At 35.1% G+C, this 27,297-nt stretch overlaps 2 protein-coding genes across 5 annotated transcripts; one reads left to right on the top strand and one right to left on the bottom strand.

Annotated features, from left to right (window-relative positions):
* Positions 1-4,863: 4,863 nt before the first annotated feature.
* On the top strand, positions 4,864-24,566 carry LOC124538240 (uncharacterized protein CG45076-like). Of its 4 annotated transcripts, XM_047115226.1 has the most exons (11): positions 4,864-5,070; positions 7,288-7,371; positions 13,157-13,351; positions 14,657-14,769; positions 15,617-15,753; positions 16,002-16,163; positions 22,626-22,827; positions 23,033-23,078; positions 23,163-23,660; positions 23,738-23,850; positions 24,007-24,566. In XM_047115226.1, the coding sequence occupies exons 1-11, from the start codon at positions 5,005-5,007 to the stop codon at positions 24,140-24,142; spliced, it is 1,752 nt and encodes a 583-aa protein (XP_046971182.1). In that variant the 5' UTR covers positions 4,864-5,004; the 3' UTR covers positions 24,143-24,566. The 4 variants fall into 4 exon arrangements, with proteins under 4 accessions (XP_046971182.1, XP_046971185.1, XP_046971184.1 ...); XM_047115229.1 differs by lacking the exon at positions 16,002-16,163; XM_047115228.1 differs by lacking the exon at positions 16,002-16,163 and having other exon boundaries at positions 15,617-15,831.
* Positions 24,567-25,359: 793 nt separating this feature from the next.
* On the bottom strand, positions 25,360-26,362 carry LOC124538390. The gene is made up of 2 exons (XM_047115437.1): positions 26,128-26,362; positions 25,360-25,637 (listed from the first exon to the last, which is right to left on the bottom strand). The coding sequence occupies exons 1-2, from the start codon at positions 26,233-26,235 to the stop codon at positions 25,461-25,463; spliced, it is 285 nt and encodes a 94-aa protein (XP_046971393.1). The 5' UTR covers positions 26,236-26,362; the 3' UTR covers positions 25,360-25,460.
* Positions 26,363-27,297: the final 935 nt, after the last annotated feature.

Raw genomic sequence — 27,297 nt, 5'->3', positions numbered from 1 at the left:
GGTGGTAGTTTCACTTAATTGTAAAATGACGATTCAAAAGTGCTTGTTAAAGCCTATTTGAATAAATTTTATTTTGATTTCTGTTTTTTTTTTTGATTGAGCGTCCGTATGCAGCTATTAGGCGTCCGTATAAAGCTATTGGGCGTCCGTATACAGCTATTGGGCGTCCGTATACAGCTATTGGGCGTCCGTATACAGCTATTGGGCGTCCGTATACAGCTATTGGGCGTCCGTATACAGCTATTGGGCGTCCGTATACAGCTATTGGGCGTCCGTATATGCCTATTTGGCCTCTGTACCAAGTTACTAAGCTTTACGCCGGTTTGTTTACACCGAATAATAAAAACTACCAATCACAGATAACAGAAGATTTAACAGTACAAATACCAATCACGATTGATATAGATGTTGTACAAACTTTCACCCCCTTTTATACCCTTAGAGGATGATTTCGTGGATGGAAACTATCCTATCTTCATACTAAATTTAATTTAAATCAGTTTATCGGATATAGACTCCCTGTACAAACTTCTACTTTCCTTTTTTATCTCGTTAGGGTATAATTTTGGAGACAAAATTATCCTATGTTCTTTTCTACAAAGTCCCCATACTAAATTTCATCTAAATCGGTTCAGCAGCTTAAGCGTATAAAGAAAGATAACAGACAGACAGACATACTTTATATTATTATTATGAATAATTAATATAAATATTAATTATTGTAATATATTTAAAAAAAAACTTCCACGAAGTCCTCGGGGATTCATATATTCATTATTAATATATTTTATAAACATTAAATGACTGATGTAAAACAAACAATAATCAAGCACCGAATAGGTATTGCGTAATTGTAACGCGTAAGTAATGAGCGAGATGGCAACGTCGCAATTTTGGACGCCAAATACGCGAATCCGTAGTCAGGAATTCCCCTCGATATACAGTGTGCGATATACGCGCTGCGGCAGCGCCTCACCTGCGCGGTGATTTCTTCGGGAACTTTTCAATATTTTATTGCAACTATTTAGAGTGATTTTTAGCTTCCGTCGATTTTTGTACTACGGCTAGCTAGGATGAATAGGACCTCAATGCCACCGGCTAAAAAAGTGGCGTCCGGTATACGGACGCCAAAAGCAGGTGGACGCCAGTTTAAATGCATTTTCGCCTTCAGTGGACGGCCAATTGTTTGCGGGATAAATATATATATATTTATATATTTATTTCATTTTTGTTCTCACATTATATTTTTATCTTTATATCTATACTTCTAATAAATCTGTAGGGAGGTCAATTCTGTACATGAAATATTTTTCCAAAATAACTATCAGAGGTTGAAAAGGGGTCGATACTGATGGCAAAAATGCAATCAGTAAAATTTTTGTCTGTCTGTCCGTATAACCGGTATAGAAACAAAAACTACTCGACGGATTTTAACGAAACTTAGTACAATTATATTTCATACTCCTGAGCTGGTTTCAGGTTTCCTTTCATCACGCTACAGTCAATAGGACCAGAGCAGTGAATGGAAATGTCGGGAAAACGGGAGAAGTTACTCCATATTTTAAGCTTCCGTCGCGTGTACAAACATAATGGTTAAAGCTACATAGAAATTGTAAATTACGTAAATGTTCTCCTTAAAATTACGTAAAAAATATCCCATGATAGCCTTTGTCTTTCTTTTATGGTTGACTCACAATAACACGTGTCACTCCCAATAGCTTAGTTGTTTATATAAGCTTTCTGATTATATTTGTCTATTCCTGCGTTTATAACACTCTCAATCATCTCAAATTAAAAAAGTTAACAGTATTAACTATTCCATAAAAAAGAATCATAGAAATCGGTATAGAAACACCAAAGTTATACATGAAATACGCTAATAATAAAGCTGTCGTACGTGAATACTAAATCTATACTACTATATAAATCTTTAGAGTCTGTCTGTACACTTATTTTTGTCGTAATTCGTCATAAGTATTAGTTTATGATTGACTTACATAATTTTTACCATTTTTGACATTTTTGTCTATCTGTATGTTCTGCTATAACTCGAGAACAGATGCACCAATCTTTATAAGAATTGGTATACAGGAAAAACATGTGCTTGCGCAAATGATATACTCAGAAACTATTTGATCGATCATTAAGATTAAATGAATAAAGAGATTATGCTATCCCCATTGAGTAACTCGCCACCAGGTAGTGCTGCGATATAAATATATCTACACCGTTCAACCGATTGTCACGAAAATGAGTACGTACAAGGATTTTTCACGGAGAAAGTGATTATTTCATCCGTATCATTAAAAATAACCAACAGATGTCCCTTACGAGTATCACGATATATTTCTATGCCGATCAACCGATAAGTATAAAATATGAAATAAAAAATGAAAATAATTGATCATCATTGAATCAAATAATTTATATAAATATAAACCACCATGCCATTGAAGAAACAAAAGATCGGAACGTCAACAATATATGCGCAGCGTCATCCAAAAGAGCTACGGAAACAACATACCAACAAACAAACAAATACATTTAGAAACAAATAGAATCAGAATTTCTATTTTGAGAGTTGCCAAAACAGTTAGTCAACGTAATGATCAAGTTCCAGATCTTCGAACAAGCATCTTCATCAAGAGATAATGAAAAACCTGACGAGGGAGCCTAACGACTGGTTGATCAACGATTAAAATAGACTGAGTCAAGAACTAGAATGAATATATGTAGTATGCCCATATTGTCATGCTATGATGTTTAAAATAAACTGCTGGTATAGTGCTACTCCACTGGCAAAATGTATTTACCACAACTGCAACAACAACAAATATTGTACAATTCAATAATTTCGCGTCTACGTTTAAACTGTATAATATGATTGGTTCACTTCTTCCAATATCTAAATTTCCATAAATCTCCAGTTTCTGGACATTTATTCCATGGACAACGTAGAAAAATATTGATCTTCAATGCATGTTCAGTACCACAATTAATCGAGAAATCATCGCTAAATTTACGATTATGCTTTATGAAAATACATGTTTAGTTAAAGATTTTAAAACTGCTCTAGAAGGTGAAACAACAAATGATTCAAAGTCATTATTAATGCAGATAGATCGCCATTGAATGCAAAGCATGAAAGGCGTTTTAATGCACCCATAGCTCCTGAAGTCACAGCTGTAGTTGTCGGTACAGAAATTACAAAACGAGGTATTGTTATCACTAAGCGACTCAAAAACAATCAAGGTGTCGCTGAAACACATCAATCGTATGACAATTAATATGATTATCCAATTATGTTTATGCGAGCAGAAGATGGATATTATTTTGGACTGTATCAAAATATTCTCACGACAGGCTCTGTGACATCGAAGACTTAGTTGTATGGATTTTTTTGCGTATTGTATTTTTAATTAATCAATCTAACTATATTCTTAAGTGTCGTCAACTGTTTTAACAATTCATTGTTGACATGTGCGCTATGGTTGTGAACGAACAATTAAACTACATCCGATACAACCAATCAAAACTCTTGAGCCAAAGAGTACATTTATTTACGAGATACAATATCGAATGACAAAGTATCTGCTGATATTGGACAAAGATCTTCGTACAGTGGAAGTCCAAGACATATGCACGAATATGCTCAGGATGCTTTGACCTACGTTCGTAAGCATTGACAAGTTTGTAAATGTAATAACATCGATATTCGATAGAACCGGATAAAAGAGGACGTGTTGGTTTGATGCAAACTTTTCAGACTATAGAAATTTAATTAAAAATGTTATCGTACCTATATAACATCGTATAAGTTTATGGGTGTTATGACCAATCTGCAGACTATCCAGTACATCATTGAAGAAGATGTAATAGATGACGAATATTAAATAATTTTTTTTTTTAAGAATTTGATTAGACCTCTAATGTTTCTTTATTATTTCTACATTGTTGATGATCAGTAATTAATTACAAAATTTAAAAAAAAAAAATCTGCGACTAATGCCCAGCGAAGCGGGCGGGTATAGCTTGTAATATAATAAAAATGATGCAAGTATACATAACGAGGGACCTAATCTATTTTTGGTTTAAATAAAACAAGAGTGTAAGCATACCGGTGAGAAAAAAATGAAATGAAAAAAAAGAGTTCTTTATAATGTTTACTTTAAAATATACTTTATATACTCTCCTTTTATCATTATCCTTAGGACCGGCTTTAGTGGAATCAACGAAGACGGCTTTCCTTTGCGCCCAGTTCAGGAGAACACCGGTACATCCACATATATTTGTAAACCCATCTGCATTAATCTAATAAAAATATGAATGAAAAGCCTTGGTAGTTAAGGCCAGATCTGATCATCTTGATAATTATCGTAAGTACTGCACTCTTAGGATATATCTATAGCTTTCCTTATTAGTTATAATCAACAACTGAATAACACTTTTTAATCAAATATTAATAAAAACGCTTAAAAGCATCGCAAATCTTCCCAGAAAATTACGTGTTTGGGTTTATGTACCTTCATCGAAAATCTATTTATATCAAAACGATCACTACTTTAATTTCATATCGTGTAATATGTTTAATGACTCCTATTGTGATGTTGAAAACATTTGCTAATCGAAATAAAAAAATATGATTATAGAATAAACCCTAACGCTTCGTCTAGTTCGTCTATTTTCTCAGAACGCGCGTCTATTTTCTCAGGGCGAGTGATTATTGTTTGTGATTCATGCGTGATAAACATGCTCGGTTATTTTGATTCAATCCATGGTCTTCCATTGCATTCCACAGAAAGTATGATTATCCTTAACCCATTTGTGACATCATATCTAGATATTTTATAATACTGTAACGTAAAGTTTGGGAGGAATGACGTGAAAATTGCAATGACAGTGATCTAAAAATAAGGTCGTTGGCGTAGCGCGGCCGCCATAACGCGCTCCGCAGTCGAGGACCAACCGTCGCGAGTTTCAGTCGAACGATCACGAGCAGCAACCATGGTTTACGAGAGTGACTTCTACACGACGCGCCGGCCGTACCGGCCCTCCAGCTACAGCGTGTCGGTGAGTGCGTCGCCTTCTAACACCTACCGAGCGTGCACCTCGCTCCAATCTTTTCCCGGGAGCCGGACGCCCTCGCACCAAGTCGACCCTCGTCATTTTCATATCTTTCGCTAAAGTAGTGTCTTAGTGTAGCGGTCGTAGCTAACAGTGGCAATAGTATTTAGCAAGTTATTTCTTCTCATGTGTTGACAGACAGCGATCTATGTCGCTTGTAAACATTATTGCTTTATAAGTACCAATTTCCAGCCGCACCGATTTTCGTTCAGTAGCGTAGGGTTCGATAGGACGTCGCGGTAGCTATCCGCAAGTGGGTCAGATCGAATCGAGAAACAAAGATCGGTAAGCGGAGCTACCGGGCGCGCCAAATATAGCCGCGGCTGGAGCCGCCGCCCGCCCGACTAACGGCGACTTCTCCGCTTGCAGCGGATGGGCGACTGGGATCTGGTGCCGTCCGTGCCGCGGCCGAGTCTGGTTCCCGACCCCGTGACTGCGTACGGCCGACGCACCAGGCCCGGCGCTCGCGTCTCCGTCCTCGATCCCGTCGTGAGGCAGAACATACCGCCGAAACCGGAGTCTAAGCTGGCGCCTCTCGCGCCGTACGTTTCTCCGCGCGATCAAACACGGGAGCGTGTCCTGTCCGCTGTGGGCCATCGCGAGCGCGCTTACGCGGCCGATCCCCTGGGTACGCCGCGCGATCACATGGACGTGGTTCTGGCGCAGGCGCACGGCCGGCCGGAGCACTCGGCGCACCGACATGTCTTCTACAGCAACTACGCCACTTATTGAATCTATAGCAGTCGTTTCGTGTGTCGCTTATGCTAGTCGGGTCGGTCGGGTCGGTGCGAGGGTGCGCAAGAGCTAGCGGTGCTAAGGGCGCGGTTGTTGCAGACGCCGCGCCACTACGTGGTGGTGGACCGAGACCCGCTGCCGAGGCGCGCTGAGGAGCAGTACTCATACTCTTACTCGAGCACGTCGGAGCGGTCGGCGGGCAGCGGGCTGCCCCAGCGCAGCTCGTACAGCAACACGGTGGAGCGGCGCTCCGCCAACGGGCCTGGTGGCTACTCGTACACAAGCGAGCGGTCTAGCAGCCTCGGCGGCCCCGGCGGCTACTCCTACTCGTCGTCCACAAGCGGCCGCCTGCCCTACGGCACCACCTACCGCCACTACTCTTACCGCGTGTAGCGCCCCGGCTCCCGACCTCCCGACATCCTCGTCCTCACACCCTTAACCCCTGAATATTTCCTTGACCTAATCAGTATTCGCTAACGCAATGTGATCGCACTACTTTACTTTTTGTTACAAGTGGTCCTGATTTTTAATAGCTTTTTATGTTTTAGATTAAATTTTTCTATTTAAACGAATACTTTTGTGATTTAGACTGAATTTTTAATAAAGCTTGCATTTTTATAATTATATTTCCTTTGTTCTTACAAACCCAGAGAATATCGATGATGAGCTCGATATTTTTATTTACTAACAAGCAGAAAAATTACAATTTTGAAGTTATCTGATTTATAAACATAAACGATAATAATCTTATATTCTTTCAGTACTTCTACATACTTTCTCAAAGACATCACAGACTGTCATAAAATCACGAACATCTGAATAAAAAATAATACCTACTAGAATTATTGGTTTTGAAATAAGTGATATTGATATTACAACAATTTGCTCTCAAATCGAAAGTACTTACAAAAATAAAGCTTTTGAATTACACATGACATAGGATTTCACTTCCATGAGCATCTATTTAGGTATTAAGTAGGTATTTAATAATGAATCAAAAAGTTTGTTTACTTTAAGAAATAAAAAAGAATATTTTATTAGAAAAGTTTAACTAAAAATTTAAATAAGAAATATTTTGATGGTTTGTGACAAAAGTAGGTTATAGTAAAAATGTTTAAAGTATTTTGCCTATCGATATTTCATTTTCTTTTAATGAATTAATGAATAATCAAATACTTATCCATGATGATACAAATAATTCTGAGCATTTTTCCAAATACGAACAAAAAAGTAGCTGATATTTTGTCACAGAATAACAAAAACGAATAAGCCGATTGTCTCATAAAATAAATACCAATAAAAAACACACGCTAAGTTACATATTACAATACTCATAAATGTTAGATCAGATTAATTTGACGATTACACTAGAGATTAAATTGAACTAAGGCGTATATTAAGATTTGATAAATTCCATTTTCATTGTAGCCGTTGACGTCCGTGTACTATCTCTCGTCCCTTCTACCGTATTACAATATCCCGTATGTACATTACATACCCAGGCTGTCTCAGGTGAGTCTGATGTAAATCGCAGTGGAGTTACGCATCCTTTGTAAATACCATCAAGCACAGAGCTTGTATGCGCTAAATATGCGTGTCCATCACAACATATGTACATCGCAAATACAGCGGCTATGCACCTTTAACAGCTGATTTGTAAGCTTCAGTCATAGTTCACACATGTCATTCGCCATTATTATTTCTAGTTTGGCGTTTCTAAACTCCGTAGTAGAATATTAATAAATAAAAAAAAAATGTCTATGGTACAGAATATGGAGCATTTTTTGAGAATGATTTAGATTAATAAAATAATTATATAGAAAATTAACATAATTAATGATAATCTGTATCTATATACATACATAAACTATAACCAAAACATTTTAGCAGGTCCTTATAGGGTGTAAACATCCGCTAAGAAAGGATTTTAAGAAACTTCACCTCTAAGGGAGTTAAAAGGGGTTTTGAAGTTTGTTTTTTTTTATAAATTTCGCGTAGGTAAAGGTTGTTTAATACATAATTCTTAACAGTTATTTCACATAAGAATACGACACTGAATAATTTTTAACTTTATAGTTTAGGTATCTATTGTCTATGAAAATTTGTTTATATTCAAACAATAAATTAATTTAATCGCTATTTATTAGCCGAGCCTTTAATAATACACAATCCTATCTTACACCAAAATTCATGATTAGAATAATAGTTGAAACTGCGAAACAATTTTAGTTTAAAAAAACTTATCTTCAGGTATTAAAACTTAGTCGAGTTTTATACCTGAAGATGAGCAAGGCTAGATATAATTCCAAAAGTAGGTAATGATTAATTAAATTATTATGAATATTTCAATATTTTTTAATATAAGTATTAAACTTTATTCAACGTTATTCATAATATTATCATATTTTATTTCTAAATAATCACGACAGCTGTCGACTTTCTATAGTAATAATTTAAATTAATTATCAAACTCATTTAATGCAGTCTGAATGGCAAATGACAAGATCAATCGTCACTATAATGCATTAATTGGCGCAGTCACGAGCAGTAGTTTTCACTACCGGTCTGCGAGCCAAAGATTGATTGATCCTTACAGCACGCTGAAGATTCTACGAGGAATACTCATTTGTTATATTAATAGTTTAGTGTGTAATTTAATATTACAGATAACCTTAATCTGCGCTCACAGTATTTCAACGTACCTAGGTTTCTGAAAACCCATCTCAAACCATACAAGAACCTTCTAGAGAATTAAACGATAAACATTGGACGATAATGACAACGCTCTGGCAGATAATATTTTTATTATTAGTTCATGTTTTCTGTAAACACGAATCAAGAAAATTTGCACACGACACTGAGAAAAGAGGTGAATAACCTTTAATGTAACTACGTTACAACTTCATTGAATTTAATCGACCAACACATACAACTAAATCCGTAAAAATAGAAATCAAAATAAGTTTACATATTTGATTAGTTTGACTTGACTTCTTTCAACTGCTAAACTTATTTTGGTAGAAGAGTTAGCATCAAAGAACATACATAAATATAGGAGCTTACAAAAAATACGGGGTCTGCGCGAAAAATTTGGCAAAGAGAACTCACAGTGAGTATCGAGTTTGTAATAAAAGTATTGTCGTAGTATCGTTATATTTAGAAATGGAAACCTTCTACTCTACCTTGAATAGTTAGTTTATTCATATTTGTTTTAAATATTGCGTTTTCATTCAGTAAATTTTGGCTGACTTTGTTAGTTAGTCCAATAAGTAATTGATGACTATTATATATCGAAAATACATATTTTAAATATTAGAGAATTATTTTTTATTGAGTAGATAGAACATATTTATTTCAGATTAGCTAATTTCAGAAAATTTAAAGTATAAATACCAGGATATAAGGATACGATATTACGTATTTTATTACATCTTTAAACAGTACAAAAGAAGTTTTACAGGCTATTGAAATAGCAGTAACGTGAGTGTTCCTTCACGTTGGTGTTATGGCATTACGCCAAATTCAATAACGAAGTTTCCAAATATATCTAGAGCGTTAATTGCTGTGTAATTTCTATAGAAACGAATCACTCAAGCAACTTATGTATGAAATTTAAAAAAAAGTTAGAATTATTTATCAAAATAATATAAAATTAACAGTGTAAAACGGTATTTTTTTATCAATGTGTTCTGGAAAAATTGTTAACATCTTTTTAACATACGTAGTACGTAACTACTAACTATTCAATATTATACGTTTTATTATCTGTGACGTGACATTTCAGTACTTATTAAAAGTATAAAAAAATACAATAATATTTAAAATAATATTTTATTAATAATATTCTTACTTTTGTTGTAAAATCAATTTAATTTAAGGGCAATGGATAGATATGATATCTTTGTCACACAAATAACCTATTTATTTGTATATTGGGTTATTTAGGAATAATTAGGGAGGTTACATATATTCCAAATAAATATTTGTATCGCTATAAAATTCGACAATGACCTTGCTGTGTAACCATAAAAATAAATTAAGTAAACACAGCTTTGCCACAAATTAGCGTTTAAGTAAATAATTGGCCGGATGTCTAATATCCCGGACTAAAAACAATGGCGTTGCTGGAAATTCATCAAGGGAATGGTTATTGGCAGTTGACCAAAGGCCAAGTGAAAACGTCTACGCATTACGAAAACTACAATAAACATTTTTACGTCGTACTAAATTATTGCGTTACATTTGACTTCAGCCAATGACTTTTGTAGTTAAATAATATTTGTTTTTAATATATTCATTGTAATCAGATACCTTCTCGTTTTTGCGGGAAGGGCTGTGACTGGCGGACATTTTTTTGCATTTTCTTAAATGTAGTTCAAAGACAATTTGAGTAAATAATCCAATTCTTTAGTCAACAAAAATAAAGACAAAATGTTTTTAATTTTGTATCTACTAATGAAAAATAATTGTTATTATGCTAATTTTATAAATGCTTAGTTTTGTTCTACTGATTGTCTACCAAAGAACATTTTGGTGAGCTGCTTTGTGGACTAAGTTCGTAATCTACTCCATAAGGTCGGAGAGGTTTAGCTAAGCATTTAAATAAAAAAAAAGTTAATTATGTTGACATAAGTGATGCATAATTACAGATACACGATTGATTCACAACAATCAGGTTAGTTTTAAATGCTAATACATGGATGGTGGAACTATTGTCACGACACAGATAATAAAAAAATACTGAAATAAATTTAACAATAAATGTTACATTACAATTATTTTTTTGCCTTATTTACACTGATATAATCATTCGTAAGTTATATTATATTGATAAAATAATATACCGTAAACTAAAATGTTTGTTAAAACCACAACAAGATTTGTGATGAGTTGCCTTTCAGATGTCTTAGATATTAGATTTTATCTCAATTGTGCCCACTTATTTGATTGACATAACTTTGTATTTCAAATGTCGGAAATAATGGGAAACAAGTTTCTTTTCGGTATTTCTAGAGACAATTTAAGTTCCGAAAAATAGTTGCTTTACTTCTATTTACTACATTCCTTTAAAAAAAAAATATTTTGACTAGAGTGTCTGAAATAAATTACCAATTTATTTAACACTTTTACCGTTTATGACATATCCATTCGATGAATCGAAATCGAATCGTTTTCATTACTAATTATACATCATATTATGAATCCATTAAGCGAGTCAGATCCTCGTATCCTGTAGAAATACATTTATTCAAAAATGGAATCAATAACAAACGCTGAGAAAATATTTATGAAATATATAAACATTGGAATATTTTCTCTGGTGTTCTACACCACGATTCGTTGGCGTGTTGAATTTTAATCTAATTTTATCCCGACTCGAATCGTATAAGCTATGAGTCAGAGGGCTATTGATATCGTGTTTTCTTATAAACTCATGGAGGAGCTACATATATGTTTTATAATCAATTATATTGGAAGGGTTGAGTTAGCAATTAGCAAACAGTTTATAAACAGTACCTACACTAATAAGTTGTACATTGAATGAATTATATTCGAAGGGTTGAGTTAGTAGCCTTGTAAACAATACATTAATAACAGTTTGAATGGCACAGATTAATTAAAAAAAGGTAATTGAATGTAGATCTATTTTATATCATCTAGGGGTCAATTCTATTAGCTTTTTTTAATGATATAGGTAGACGGACGAGCAAATGGAGCACTTGGTAGTAATAGTAAGTGGTCACCACCAACCATGGACAAAGGCGCTGCGAGAAATATTAACCATTCCTTAAATGTCTAATCTGCCACCGACCTTGTTGGTTGGTTTCTACCCAAACAGGCTAGTACAAAACTATATGACCAAGAATACACTTATAACTGTTTCCGATCCTAATCCGACCCAACTTCGGCAACGCGTCTCAAAAATAAATCGGAGCTCAATCGTAATTGACGATAATTTCTCGATACAAATAAGTATTTTTATCGATTACAATGTGATCACGATTATTTTCGAAACAACTTCGACGATACCGCACTGGATTGCTATGTTTGTTGTGTAAAAAATTGCTGAACAACAACAATTACGTTTCAATTCGATGATAACTAACTGACATATTTTAAATATAATTGGGTCCTAGGGCGCAACGTAGGTACAACTCATACGGGTACAACAGATATAATAAGTATAAATTACAATTAATTATTCATTTAGTGGTACTTAAAGTACGTTCAAAATAATAAGTACATAAAAAATTCAGGTTGAGATACATAATGAGTAGATACTATATTCAAACAACCCAAAATACGTACTAGATGGTTTCCTGACTACAAACAATGCTTTTTAATTCATAGTATATTATAGGTCCATTCGCTCACATAGGCGCGCCCCACCTCTTACATTTCAAATTATTGTGAACTTGCTTTGGTGGATTGAGCGACACTACTACTTACAGAGAGACTCGTAAAACGTCTTGGACTTAGAGTAAATACTAATTAAATTACATTTGGTTATTTTATTAAATATTAATTAATTCATTTAACATAAGGGATGCCTTTATTAGTGACTAGATTTGTAATATATTATATATTTTTTTAAAACATTAGTTTTAAAAGTTGCAGAGTACCAATGATAAGCTTTTGACCGGCGTACAAAAATCATAATCTATCAGAATTGAATGCGATCTAAGGATTAAATTGTCTTAAGCATCTGAAACACTGTCTAATTAGATTACAGATTAAAAAAAGATTTAACATTATTCAAACTTTTCTCTTTTTTCTTTTTCTTTTCTCAATGTTATTTCATTACCTACATCTAATATTTCACTACATTACTTGACTGAATGACGATAAAATTTCTATATATAATCCATTTCAATTGAAACAATATTAAGCGAACAGATGTTCATTGAATCCAAAAATATTAAAAAAAAAACAATTATTATAATTAATATTGTGGACACGGTATGCAGTTTCTCTTGAAATGACGTATTTCTGCTTTTTTATTATCAGCTCATACACACATACAACTGTGCCATGTAAGTACAAGATATACTTCATACTTTTGCATGGCTTTTGTTATTAACACATTCCAATATATATTAAAATAATGAGTACTTAGTCTTAATTTGTAATCGTACTTTTACCGCATCTAACAATGTTTCATTTCTTGTGTACCGAGCGTACACGTAGAGTCGTACACGTATCGTAATTGCTGTAGCTGTAAATCATAATACCAGTATACCATAACGCTTTATTTTTTTAGTTTTAATATAAGTACTACAGTGTATTATGTTTACAGGATGAATTAATTTATCGTCCGACATCTCGCACTGTTACCCGACTCGTGACGTACCCTGAAGCACCTCACCACGTCGTACGAGTTCGAGTCCGCCCGTCTGTCATCTTGAAGGAACTCGATCGCATCGCGTACCGCCGCCGCCCAGCCACTGCCATCACTGCTATCGATGACTACTACAGATCCGAATCTACTAGAGTAAGCTGTTCTAAGTTATTATCATGTAAAAATCACATGCAGCATGATATTTGTCAGTCGCCCAATGGATTTAGATATTCTCGTTTTTTCTTTTTTTTTATGTTATAGGTTGGCGGACGAGCATATGGGCCACCTGATCGTAAGTGGTCACCATCACCCATAGACAATGACGCTGTAAGAAATATTAACTATTCCTTACATCGTCAATATGCTACCAACCTTCGGAACTAAGATGTTTGTGCCAGTAGTTATACTGGCTCACTAACCCTTCAGACCGGAACACAACGATACTGAATACTGTTATTTGGCGGTAGAATAACTGATGAGTGGGTGGTACCTACCCAGACGGGCTTGCACAAAGCCCTACCACCAAGTAATCGTGCAAGTATGAATCCATAGTTTTAAAATTTAATACGCAACATAAAGGTTTTCTTAAGGTTTTTCAGCGAAACAGGAATGATTTATAAACCCATATTAAGCGCGAGAAGTCTTAGTGATGTAATGATTGATATTGTACGAAAATAAATTTCATGACGACCTTGAAAGCATGACTGTAATTGTCGTTGGCAAAGATCTTGATTGATGATAAACATACTTATTTTCATTAAATTGTATGTTATGTAGTAATATTATATATTTACTATGTGAAATTGTGTAATGACTTCAAGATTTAAAAAAAAGTCGTTCGTAAAAGATTTGAACATGAATCCCTTAGATCTAATTTCAAAGCAAATTTACAACGATATTATATTTCTTAACGCTGAAATACTAAAATAATCTAGACGCTCTTGACCCGTTTGCAGTTGTTCTTGTGCTGAAATATTATTATCTTCTTAACGTATTTATTAATAACGATTACACTGTAGTGTCAGACAACTGAAGTTTGTTCGGAACTTGTATTTCATTTAAATATTTAGGTACCTATAGTTTTTTTAAACTGTGATCTCACAATCGTTTTATGAATACCTACATAAAATGGCGTAAAGATAATATAAAAAATAATGACTATCATTTTTATAACATAGGGTCGGAAACTGTCTTTTAGATCTGGTGCTTGTCTATTGTTGAGCTCGTAGATCTAGACCAATAATCATGACAGTCCCAACGTTATTTAATTCGAACCTTCTGTTAAGTAATACCAGTTAGACAGTAGCAGTCCAGAATCGTACAAAACTGCTGTTTTCAGAGGTCTTGATGCATGCTATTTGATACTAAGAATGAGAGAAAAGAGGAACTGTGTTGCATTTCACCGGCAACCATTGGTAAAGGTCGCTGTAGCCAATGATAACTATTTTTAAATTACAGGCTTTCGAAGATGAAACACGTCGCATACGCGCCGACACGGCCTCGCTGCTGCAGCGCGCTCGTTCAGTGGTCCCACGCGCGAAAACCGTAGCACCACTCGACACTATCTACTCGTAAGTTTCTTAAAACTTATTATAGACGCAAATAAACTACAATACCTTCATTCACATTACCAAAAAAAATTCTACGTAAAACTTATTGGCTTACTAAATGACTTATTATTCAAAATTAACATGTAAGTCATAAAAAAATAACTAAACCACTGCCCTCGTCTATAACCCAGGGTTCTCATAGGATATTCCGTTTTTGCTCATTCTTGAGAGGATATCAATGTAAGTTTAAATAATTATTATCTTATTTCATTTCAAATATAACAACTCAATATGAATGGATGTTTCGATAGCTAATTATAGAAATGATATTAATTACAGCGAAGTAACATGCCAAATCGAGCTCACTCGGACATGGTAGAAATCGAAACACCTGACGTAGTTACCGTCAACTTTTTTTGGCAGCAACCGATGTAACCTTTTAAAAATAGTCTACCCATTGATGAGTGTATCAGACGCTTCGACACTGACATTGTCTTTACACATGCGTCGAACATGATTTTGGCAATGCACCACATCATTGTAAACAATACACCTTTGCACAAAATGATCCATGCACTTATACAAGGATTTTGTTTAGATCTTACTTTGGAAACTGGCAGATATTTCCAGTGTGGGTGTACGTTTCCCAGCCAAGATTATCTGCGCTTGTGACGTGCAAGTTGTACTGCTCGATAGTTTAATTATAGCAGTTTTAAATGCCAGTGTTTATTGCTTTCGGTTCTTATCGTTTTTTATTAGTTTTTCATCCGACAGTAATTACGTCTTCGGCTGTACATCTTTATGTATCATATCAGATTTTATGTAGGAAATCGAATAACTTATCCTAAAATAACTTGCATGTCTACAGATACTCTTACGGCGAGCCGGTGCCATATCGCTTCAGCAATGACGCGTATGTTGCTAAGTTACTGTTGCCTCTGCGCAGCGTTACAGACAACATTCACCACATTTCGTTCTACGCAGAACCCGCTAAGAAGTTTACAGGTATTCAAAAGTTTCAGGGGGTTACGAAATTTCAAATTAACATGGATATCTTACTAAAGCACCGAGACAGGATAAAAGGTGTTGCAGTTTTAAATAATATATATATCTTGTGTTTATTTATTTTAAATATTTTTCAATCTGTGCCGTGGATATCCTGATTATTAACTTAATGTCTTTCTTCCTCCCTTTGGTCTACCTAACATTTTACCCAGTGTGCCCCTGTGTTAAACCGAGGTGTTGCTCGCCAGGACGCGGCCACCTCGCGTGCGTACACTATTCCGGTAAAAAGGCCTTCTCCAACCGCAGGCCTCTCTACAAGGAACTTAGCATCAGGGATGACGTCAACCTTCTCTCGTTTTACGCGAAGAACAGATTGGCGGCCGCGGGTTTGGCCGTAGAAACGGCCACAGGTACTGCATAACAGACGCCTCGCTAGCGCTCGCTTACTTTCCGCATAATGATAAAAATATAATTAAATGTAAAATGGAGCGCAGTGAGCAACCTCGTAACTCGTCTTAAATTTTCGCGATTATTACACATTTAAATAAAACTAATTATAACGGATGAATCGCGTATATTAATTATTTTTAAACATCCCGACGTTTCGAGCACTTTGCAGTGTTCGTGGTCACGGGTAGACTAAGATGACATTTGTCTATTTGAAGAACAAAGGAAATATTATTAACAACTACCGCCAACGATTTCTCAATTGATATCTTGAGTAACGTTCCGGTTGCACGCAGAAGGCACTAACTGTATCTTTAGGTCTTGCAGTCTGTTGGATTTGGGATTTTAAATTTTTTTTAATAAGTGGATCCCAGGTGTTAGAAAGTCTCCAACCATCTTCTCTATTGAAGTTCGGATGTTTTTGAATTTCAATAGCCTCGCGTATCATTCTAGGAATGAATCTGTGTTCTCTAGCGAGGATCTGTGGTTTATCAAATCGGATAAAATGGTTAGGTTTATCCAGAGCATGTTCACAGACTGCAGACTTTGAAGAACGCCTATTTTTGACATCTCCTATATGTTCCTTGACCCTGGTACCGATGCTTCTCTTTGTTTGGCCTATGTAAGATAAACCACACTCACATTCGAGTTTATATACTCCTGCAGTTTGCAAAGGGATATTACTTTTGATAGGTCTCAAGAACTGGCTCACTTTCTTATGAGGCTTGTAAACGGTTTTAATCGAAGCTCGCTTCAAGATGTTGCCAATCCTGTCTGTAACTCCTTTCACATATGGTAGAAATGCAGGTTGTCGCTCAACTGTGGGTGGCTTGATACGGCTTCTGCGATGCTGGCGAGGCACGGGCAGCTTGTTCTGATGGAGTGCAAGCTTGACCTGACGTAGCTCGTCCTCTAGGTGTTCAGCATCGCAGAGATGGTGGGCTCTCTGAAACAAAGATTTGCCAACGGTAGCTAACTGACTAGGGTGGTGGTGCGAGTCACCATTGAGGTATTTGTTGGTGTGTGTGGGTTTCCTATAAACTGTGTGACTTAATGTATTATCAGGATTCTTGATAATAAGGATATCAAGGAAAGCTAAAGAATTATTTGCCTCTAATTCCATAGTAAATTGAATGTTTTTATTTATAGAATTAAGATGTACTAAAAATGCAGATGTCAGATCACTAGGTAATATTGTGAAAGTGTCATCTACGTACCGTTTATAAAACCTAGGTGTTATTGGTCCGGAGCGAAGAGCCCTCTCCTCCAGGTCTTCCATGAATAAATCGGCGACCACGGGGGATACTGGAGAACCCATGGCTACCCCGTCAACTTGTACATAGAATTCATCATTCCACAATAAATAACCTGATGTGAGGCAGTGATGTAACAGCTCTGCATATTCAATAGGCATGTTGTGTGTCTGTAGCTTCCTCTTAACAATTTCGATGCAGTCTTGTATGGGTAAGCATGTAAACAATGACTGGACATCAAAACTAACCATTTTCTCGTTGTTGGTTAATTTAAGGTCTTTGATTTCACCAACAAACTGGTAAGAATCCTTGACATACGCCGCAGTGTGTCCTCGGAGGGGTGATAATATCCTTGCTATGTGTTGAGCCAATCTATATGTTGGTGTATCGATTTGGCTTACAATAGGACGCAGCGGAGCACCAGTTTTATGGATCTTAGGTAACCCATACAGTTTTGGCGGCTTTGCACATGTAGGCACGAGTGATTTTTTGTCCAGATTTAATTTCTCTTGATGTTTTGATATTAACGCGGATGTCTTTTTAAGAATATTATTTGTAGGATCTTTATTTACTTTTTTATAAGTTTTAACATCCGATAGAATCGCGGAAATTTTCTGGTTATAATCACACGTATCCATCACAACGGTCGCGTTTCCCTTATCTGCTCGGAGGACTGTAATGTCTTTATTGTGCGTTCAATCAGGCAAGTAAGAAATTATTATTACAACTCATCCGAGAACATCGATTTGACGCGCGACGGTTAACGGATCAAATTGACAACCTAAGTAAAGAACTCGAGTCGCGATTATCAAAAACAGATTGGCAAAAATGCAACGATTTTACCAATAAACGAGCCGCTACAAAATATAATAACTTAAAATTAAAACAAATAGAAAAGTTCGAAAAACTCAGCGGGGTAAAATCAAATTATAACAACTTCAATAATGGCAACACCGGGGAAATTCAAAAACCTGCGCGTACGTCACTTGTCAATCTGTCAAAACAAAGTTTAGATAAATCGACTGTTGCGGTATTAAATAAAGGCTTAAATTTTGCACCGGCTCCATCCAAAATACCGTTTGAAGACATTATTTGCAATGTGGAGGAGTGTCTTTTCAAAAATAACATCACAAAGGAAGACTCGGAAGCTATTCGACAGGACATCTCGAGTGTTTTACGTCGAAGCCGGCCACCGAAAAGAAACCTTACTCGTGATGAATCTATTGCTCTGAAGAACCTACGCAACAATAAAGACATTACAGTCCTCCGAGCAGATAAGGGAAACGCGACCGTTGTGATGGATACGTGTGATTATAACCAGAAAATTTCCGCGATTCTATCGGATGTTAAAACTTATAAAAAAGTAAATAAAGATCCTACAAATAATATTCTTAAAAAGACATCCGCGTTAATATCAAAACATCAAGAGAAATTAAATCTGGACAAAAAATCACTCGTGCCTACATGTGCAAAGCCGCCAAAACTGTATGGGTTACCTAAGATCCATAAAACTGGTGCTCCGCTGCGTCCTATTGTAAGCCAAATCGATACACCAACATATAGATTGGCTCAACACATAGCAAGGATATTATCACCCCTCCGAGGACACACTGCGGCGTATGTCAAGGATTCTTACCAGTTTGTTGGTGAAATCAAAGACCTTAAATTAACCAACAACGAGAAAATGGTTAGTTTTGATGTCCAGTCATTGTTTACATGCTTACCCATACAAGACTGCATCGAAATTGTTAAGAGGAAGCTACAGACACACAACATGCCTATTGAATATGCAGAGCTGTTACATCACTGCCTCACATCAGGTTATTTATTGTGGAATGATGAATTCTATGTACAAGTTGACGGGGTAGCCATGGGTTCTCCAGTATCCCCCGTGGTCGCCGATTTATTCATGGAAGACCTGGAGGAGAGGGCTCTTCGCTCCGGACCAATAACACCTAGGTTTTATAAACGGTACGTAGATGACACTTTCACAATATTACCTAGTGATCTGACATCTGCATTTTTAGTACATCTTAATTCTATAAATAAAAACATTCAATTTACTATGGAATTAGAGGCAAATAATTCTTTAGCTTTCCTTGATATCCTTATTATCAAGAATCCTGATAATACATTAAGTCACACAGTTTATAGGAAACCCACACACACCAACAAATACCTCAATGGTGACTCGCACCACCACCCTAGTCAGTTAGCTACCGTTGGCAAATCTTTGTTTCAGAGAGCCCACCATCTCTGCGATGCTGAACACCTAGAGGACGAGCTACGTCAGGTCAAGCTTGCACTCCATCAGAACAAGCTGCCCGTGCCTCGCCAGCATCGCAGAAGCCGTATCAAGCCACCCACAGTTGAGCGACAACCTGCATTTCTACCATATGTGAAAGGAGTTACAGACAGGATTGGCAACATCTTGAAGCGAGCTTCGATTAAAACCGTTTACAAGCCTCATAAGAAAGTGAGCCAGTTCTTGAGACCTATCAAAAGTAATATCCCTTTGCAAACTGCAGGAGTATATAAACTCGAATGTGAGTGTGGTTTATCTTACATAGGCCAAACAAAGAGAAGCATCGGTACCAGGGTCAAGGAACATATAGGAGATGTCAAAAATAGGCGTTCTTCAAAGTCTGCAGTCTGTGAACATGCTCTGGATAAACCTAACCATTTTATCCGATTTGATAAACCACAGATCCTCGCTAGAGAACACAGATTCATTCCTAGAATGATACGCGAGGCTATTGAAATTCAAAAACATCCGAACTTCAATAGAGAAGATGGTTGGAGACTTTCTAACACCTGGGATCCACTTATTAAAAAAAATTTAAAATCCCAAATCCAACAGACTGCAAGACCTAAAGATACAGTTAGTGCCTTCTGCGTGCAACCGGAACGTTACTCAAGATATCAATTGAGAAATCGTTGGCGGTAGTTGTTAATAATATTTCCTTTGTTCTTCAAATAGACAAATGTCATCTTAGTCTACCCGTGACCACGAACACTGCAAAGTGCTCGAAACGTCGGGATGTTTAAAAATAAAAATAATTAATATACGCGATTCATCCGTTATAATTAGTTTTATTTAAACCTCGTAACTCGTTGTACATACACATTGTCGGTTGATTTATTCGCTATGTAGAAAAGAGTCATCTAACTTTATAAACAGAATCACTCAACTATAGGTACCTAATATATAATTATCATAAAAGAAAGTATTTTAAAAAATACATTTAATCAATTATTAATGCATTTAATAATCTTTTAAGTCTACTATTTTTATATACATTCAATATGACATACCTGTATATAAGACTTTTAGATAAATAAAAATAGTTACTCTTTACACTCAGTACCTAAATATGCCAGAAGCTCAGTTCTATCGACAATAAGTAAGAATTGACGTCACTGTCGCGACACAATTAACACTTTATACAAAACAAAATAAGAAGTATAAGTATCTTGTCTTTTAGAGATAGCGATCTAAGTCTTACAGTGGAATAAAATTATCAATTACAACCAACTGAATGACAATTTTATAAATACACTTATGGACATAATTTAAAAAAAAAAAACTAACAGTGTTGATGAACTTTTGGAAAAATACCACATTTTTAATAGAAAATCATTATTGCTATGATGATTTTCGATGAAGGTCTATAATCCATTTTAATACCGCACATTTGTAGGTAAAGCTCTGTGCAAATAGTATCCCTATTTAAGTTCTGATTTTCCACCAGAGGCCCTTCTTCAACCTTTTAATTTTTAGTATTTTATTGTTTCTTTCTCTGGGCCATCATTGTTTAATGACAATCTTCCATAACTTTGCTTAAGACAAGGTATTTTGAAAGCAAATTTAAACTTAAATCTTTACTTATTTTACATTAGTAAAGCCAAGCTGCGATCATGAAGCTCAATAGTATAAAATATATGCCTTTAATTAAAAAACCGTAACGGAAAAACAAACGCAACTAAGAGCAAAAACACGGTCTTGTTCAATTTTAAATTACATCAACGCTTATAGATCGAATCAAATAAATGATATTCTTTATCTTTTTACATTCTTATCAATATGTCAATGAGATGAGTGTACAGCCTAGACAAGGTTACGAGGCCTCATTAGCGTGTACGTTTCTAAATTCCGCTTACCAGCTTCGAAGTGTAGTCGTATAAAACATCAATTAAAAAAAACGAGTATAAAATCAGTGTCTAACACTGGGTGTGGTGTCTCTTGCAGCGGATGATGCGCCGGAAAAGGCGATAGCGGCGCAGTGCGCGTAGCTCCGCCCACTCCCTCGCCAACGACGCGGCGCGGCGCGGACGCACGGCCCCCCAGCCTGCGCCCGCGCCGCGTACGCCCTTCGCGTCTTTGATCTCGGTATAACACGACCCGACTAATCGATCGTATATATTTTTAATATAACTTTTTTTACAAGTATCAAATCTATTTTTGTTATCCATTTACAAAAGTTTGATTTAATTGTACACTTCTAGTCGTAGTCGTGGTAGTGCGGTCCGCCGCGACTCGGTGATCGAGACGTCTCTTTTTCACTTAACAGAACTGATTTTGTTTAACAATAAATATTTTACCAGTATTAGTTGTTTTAATTAGTTTGCATGATAGATACCTTAACCTTCATGCTTAAAGTACCCGGGCTTATGCATAACGCTTCGCTTTCTTTATTAACGATTTAAAAAAAAAGACATGCATTTCTATTAACATAATGTTGAGAAGACATATATTTAAATATAAGATATCTATTTTTATAATCATTAAAATATATTGTAAATATTTTTCCTCAGTATCATAGCTGGTGTGTTACAAATTATAATATAATTTGACAAATCCACATTTCACGCAAGACATCTTTTAAAGAATTAGTACCTATAATGCACACGGCCCGAACACGCTTTCACACGGATCACAGCATGAGGCAAATTAAAGATTAAAACATCTCAGCGAATCCCATTACCCATTAAGCTTCAAAGCCGGGATCATGGCTAATGGCACTCACGTTGAGAGCGTTACGAGCTGTGCTGCTGCGCTTACTTTCCATTTGTGATCATTGATGCAAAATGACATGCTCGTGCAGTCAGCTGCTAAAGCAACTCATTTCACCAATGATCATGGGTACCACGTGACCACTTACTGCCATGCAGTGAAACTCCTCCCGTGGAGACCAAGCCGCAAGTTCCAAGCGCCACAGAAGATGGAAGACCCTGATCTGGAAATGAAAGCAGCAAAGGCCGATCGTGAGGCAAGATTTCGGGCAACAACCGCTGAGCCAGTCCTTACACCAGCGGCTGATTTAGCTGAAATTAAACGAAAAAGGCAAGAGGAGGCTCGCGCTGCAGAAGAAAAGTAAGCTCTTATTGCCTTACAAGGGCAGAATGTATTAAAGCTTAGTTTATTAAAGCTACCTATACTTAATAGATAAAATAATTTTAGGGTCAAACAAGAAAAAGTTAAAATAGTTAATTCCTAAATCTTTTAAAGAATTACTTAAATTAAGTAAACACAACAGTCACCGTGTTTTTTATAAATAAAATTATATTTATAATTTCAGAGCTTTGAAGGAAGAAGCGAAGCGAGAAGCTGAGCGCAAAGCGCAGGTAAACACAACAAAACTTTTATTTTGGAATGAAAATAGTCAGCATAACCAATGATTTTTTAATTATTATTTACTTGTTATTTAGGCTGAGCGTGAAGCAGCTGAAAAGAAACGAGTAGAGGAAGAAGCACGCAAAGCAGAAGAAGCCAAACGTAAAGCAGAGGAAGAAGCAAGAAAAGCTGAAGAAGATGCTAGAAAGGCTGCTGAAGAAGCAGCAAGACAAGCTGAAGAAGCCCGTAAAGCGGAAGAAGCTAGATTAGCTGAAGAAGCGCGTCAAGCTGAAGAAGCAAGATTGGCTGAAGAAGCACGAAAAGCTGAAGAAGCTAGATTAGCTGAAGAGGCTCGCTTAGCAGAAGAAGCCCGCTTAGCAGAAGAGGCCCGTTTAGCAGAAGAAGCTAGATTAGCTGAAGCAGCTCGTTTAGCGGAAGAAGCGAAATTAGCCGAAGAAGCGAGGCTAGCGGAAGAAGCTAGGTTAGCTGAAGAAGAAAGGTTGGCTGAACAACGTAGACAAGAAGAATTAGCCAAATTAGAAGAATTTGAGCGTCAAGCCCAAGAAGAACGTGAAGCAGAACTTGCAAGACAGGTATATATTGGAAATTTAGATTTTTATCAGATAAATGTTGTTATCAATAATAAATTTATGTTTTTAATGTTTTCTAGGCAGCTGAATTAGCAGAAATTGCGAGACAAGAATCTGAATTAGCAGCTGCACGTTTAGAAGAACTTTCACACAGTGGTTCTGCAAGTGAAAACATAGCCGCTGCTGAAACAAGGTAAATGTATACTAATTTCTATGTATTCGTAAAATGATAATAACTTCGACGTTTCTTATATACAATTAAAACATCAGGGTGGTGCCACTTTCGGCATCAAGCAAAAAGTTTTTACTTATAATTTTATACCTGACTAATTACAACAATTTGTTATAGTGAAGTAGCAGATGAACCAATCGTAGAAGAACCTGAAAGTCCAGAAGTTGTTAACGAGACTCCCGCTGAATCCCAAGAAGTTGTAGAAGTCAGCGAAGACGAGAAAGCGGAACCTGATGTAACTGACGAAGAATAATTGTCAAAGCAATGAATTATCTTAATTCTGTCTAACATTTTATTGTAGTAACGAAAAACTATGTACTTACTATTTTTCTTCAAAGAAATAATGCCAAAAATATTCGGTTCAACATTGTAGACTAGATGTTTCTAGTAATGCATTTCCGATAATTGTTATCTTGTTTTATACTATTCGTTATTCGCTTAGATTAAAAAAAAGTGTAGATGAATAATGTAATAGTAAAATGGTGGTGACACAATAAGTAACTATTTATTTTTTACAACTTTCATTTGCGTAATACAATTACGTGATAACGAGAGAATTGATTGATTTGTTTTATTGTGATTATTACTACCATTGTTAACAATGTTACTGTTTTAAGCTAAGTGTTTTATAATGTTATATTTTGTTAAATTTAACAATAAAAGACATATTAACAAAAGATAATTTTATTTTATAAATTTGAAATTTCGGCTCTCAATAAATTATGCGATTGTAATGTATCTTATTATGGTAGTTTACCTTTTTTACAATTATACATACAATCATTTGTGCCAACAGGCCAAACGTTTTTTTTTTAATATGTCAGTGGAGTAGAATTTATTTTAGACTACCCGCATAAGTAAATTAAGCCCGATTACTTTTTATAGTACTGTTAGTAGGTGATAGGGGGTTACATGTCTTGCAAAATGTTTTAAAAACATAGCTGTTTTCATAGCTCTCCAAAAAAAATAATTAAAAACAATACCCAATGACCCAAAACTAAAATATTTCAAATAAAACCAAATAAATAAATTTAATTACGATTTATTTCAATAACAATTATTGTTATTATTAATATGTCTAAAGTCACATTCTTTTCCTAAGTTGTGGCTTAACTACCGAACTAGTCAAATTATTCCACATTATTATTTTCCTTTCTAACTTTGTAGTTCTTTTTTGTGGTCTTCCACAGATCATACAGGCGAGACATCGTTCACTTTTGCACTATCCATGTCAGGGTTAAAATTATTGCAAATAGTCACATCTATAAACCCCTTACGGCAATATGTCAAATTACCAACCCTGTATATTCAAAATCAAAGTAACAATGTCGATTTTTCCAATAACCATTAGAAAACTCAGTAAAATGGACTAAATATAAAAATATCTTTACTTTTTAATAACCCTCCAAATTGCCAAATTAAGTTATTTTAAGACAGAAAATGGTATATAGTAAGTAAAAAAAGTAATGGTAAAATGTAATATAGTAAAATTTATTTATTTAAATAATTACAATGTGTATATGCACATTATTTTAAGCTTATCATTAAATAACAAAGAGTCTATTTGTTTTCTATATATCCATTTTCACAATTTGATCTGCTGCTGACGCAACTTCCTCTTTCGTAACATTTTTGTCATTTTTCTTTTGTACGGGCTTACTGACAGGTTTAACCGCTTCTTGCTTAGGTTTTGGGTTATTTTTAATATCTAAGAACTCTTTATCAATATCTACAACTTTTTGTTTTAACTGAAACAAAAAAAAATTAAATAACTAAATGTCTAGTCTTGAGTCAAAATGGTCAGTGTTTATTTTAATTATATGTAAACTGCATTTTAGAATTTCCACATCGTTCAAAAATAATTAATTTTCTTGTAAGCACTTAACATTATTAATATCAACTATGTTATGCATATAAAAAGACATGTTAGAAATGCATTTGGCACTCCAACACATCTCATAAAATTTTTGTTTTTGGAGCCAGCAATTACCAGAACAAGGTTTGCACTCATCATGGTAAAACTGGCCTGTTGGAAATAGTTTCTGGTCATGAATGCCATATCATTTTTTATATCATATGCTTATTTATACCTCAGGTTTACTAAAGCAAAAGATATTATTTTTATGAATACTATTACTACATAAAGAAAAAAATAATTATCTAAAAATGATCTCTGTAAAACTTGTTAACTTGTAAGCCTCGAATTAAATCAAATAAATTATAAAAAAAATAACTCACGTTTTTTAAGCCTAGGTTAACTGCTTTAGCTTTTGTTTTTTTCAAACTTTTAGCACCAGCTACTTTAAAAACATTGCCTTTAATACCTTTTTTCTTATCCTTACCCATAGTTTGTAAGTTTTTACTTTACAGATTGTTAATAAGTATGAGTACAAAAAATAAACAAATGTAAGAAACGCTTGAAAATTAAATAACACTAATGTTCGAAGTTGACATTTGATAATGAACCTACAGAAATAAGTGACATTTAGAAGTGATTTTGACATTTCGAAATTAAGTTAGAACACTTGGCACTTTTGGCAGTCATTCGACCAATTTGTTTACAGCTATTTGTTAATAATTCAATATTTTACAATTATTTTGAAAACATAACCCATAAAAACAATACAAAACAATAATACTTATTATCCATATAACTATAGTACGATTTTTAATTCGAGTCAGTAAAATGACAAGTGTAACTGTCACTGATACAAAAAAGGGTTACCCGCTACAATAGTGATGTTCGGCAATCAATAGACTTCGACATTTAGTCATGCTTTATTTTATTAGGTATCAAAGCGTTTTTTTTATTGTAAATTAATTTTACAATTTAAAAAATTATTTGAAGAAGGCCTGAAGGAAGTGACGCCTGAAAATTAGAGACAGTGCATCAACCATGCCATAAAAGTCGAAGACAAAATGACTCGACCACATCATAGACGAATATGTGGATTCATTTGTTATAAATGTAACTGATTCCGATTCCGATTCTGAGTATACCGATTCAGAATCGGAGTTGGAATCAATAACAACCGTAATGAATAAAAACGTATAAAATTACTTGTTTTTTCTTGACCTTTTAGTGTTAATTCCTCTGAACCTCTTCATACATTTTTTCCCAGCTTTGTAATAATGTTGTAGTGAGAAATTTTAATACGCTGATAAGGTCCATATTTCTAAAATCGTATTATTTAATACAATATGTATTAAATATTTATAATAAAAAAAACGCTTTGATACTTAATAAAATAAAGCATGACTAAATGTCTATCTCTATTGATTGCCGAACAGTATCAGTGACAGTTGCGCTTGTTATTTTACTGACTGGAATTAGTAATAGTACTTTAGTCGAAATTCCCAAAATTATAGTCGAGATTCTATCACATCACTATTTATTTGAGATTAAAA

Source organism: Vanessa cardui, chromosome 20 (assembly GCF_905220365.1).
Source record: "Vanessa cardui chromosome 20, ilVanCard2.1, whole genome shotgun sequence".
Classification (NCBI taxonomy): domain Eukaryota; kingdom Metazoa; phylum Arthropoda; class Insecta; order Lepidoptera; family Nymphalidae; genus Vanessa; species Vanessa cardui.
This window is presented reverse-complemented; position numbering and strand designations above follow the sequence as displayed.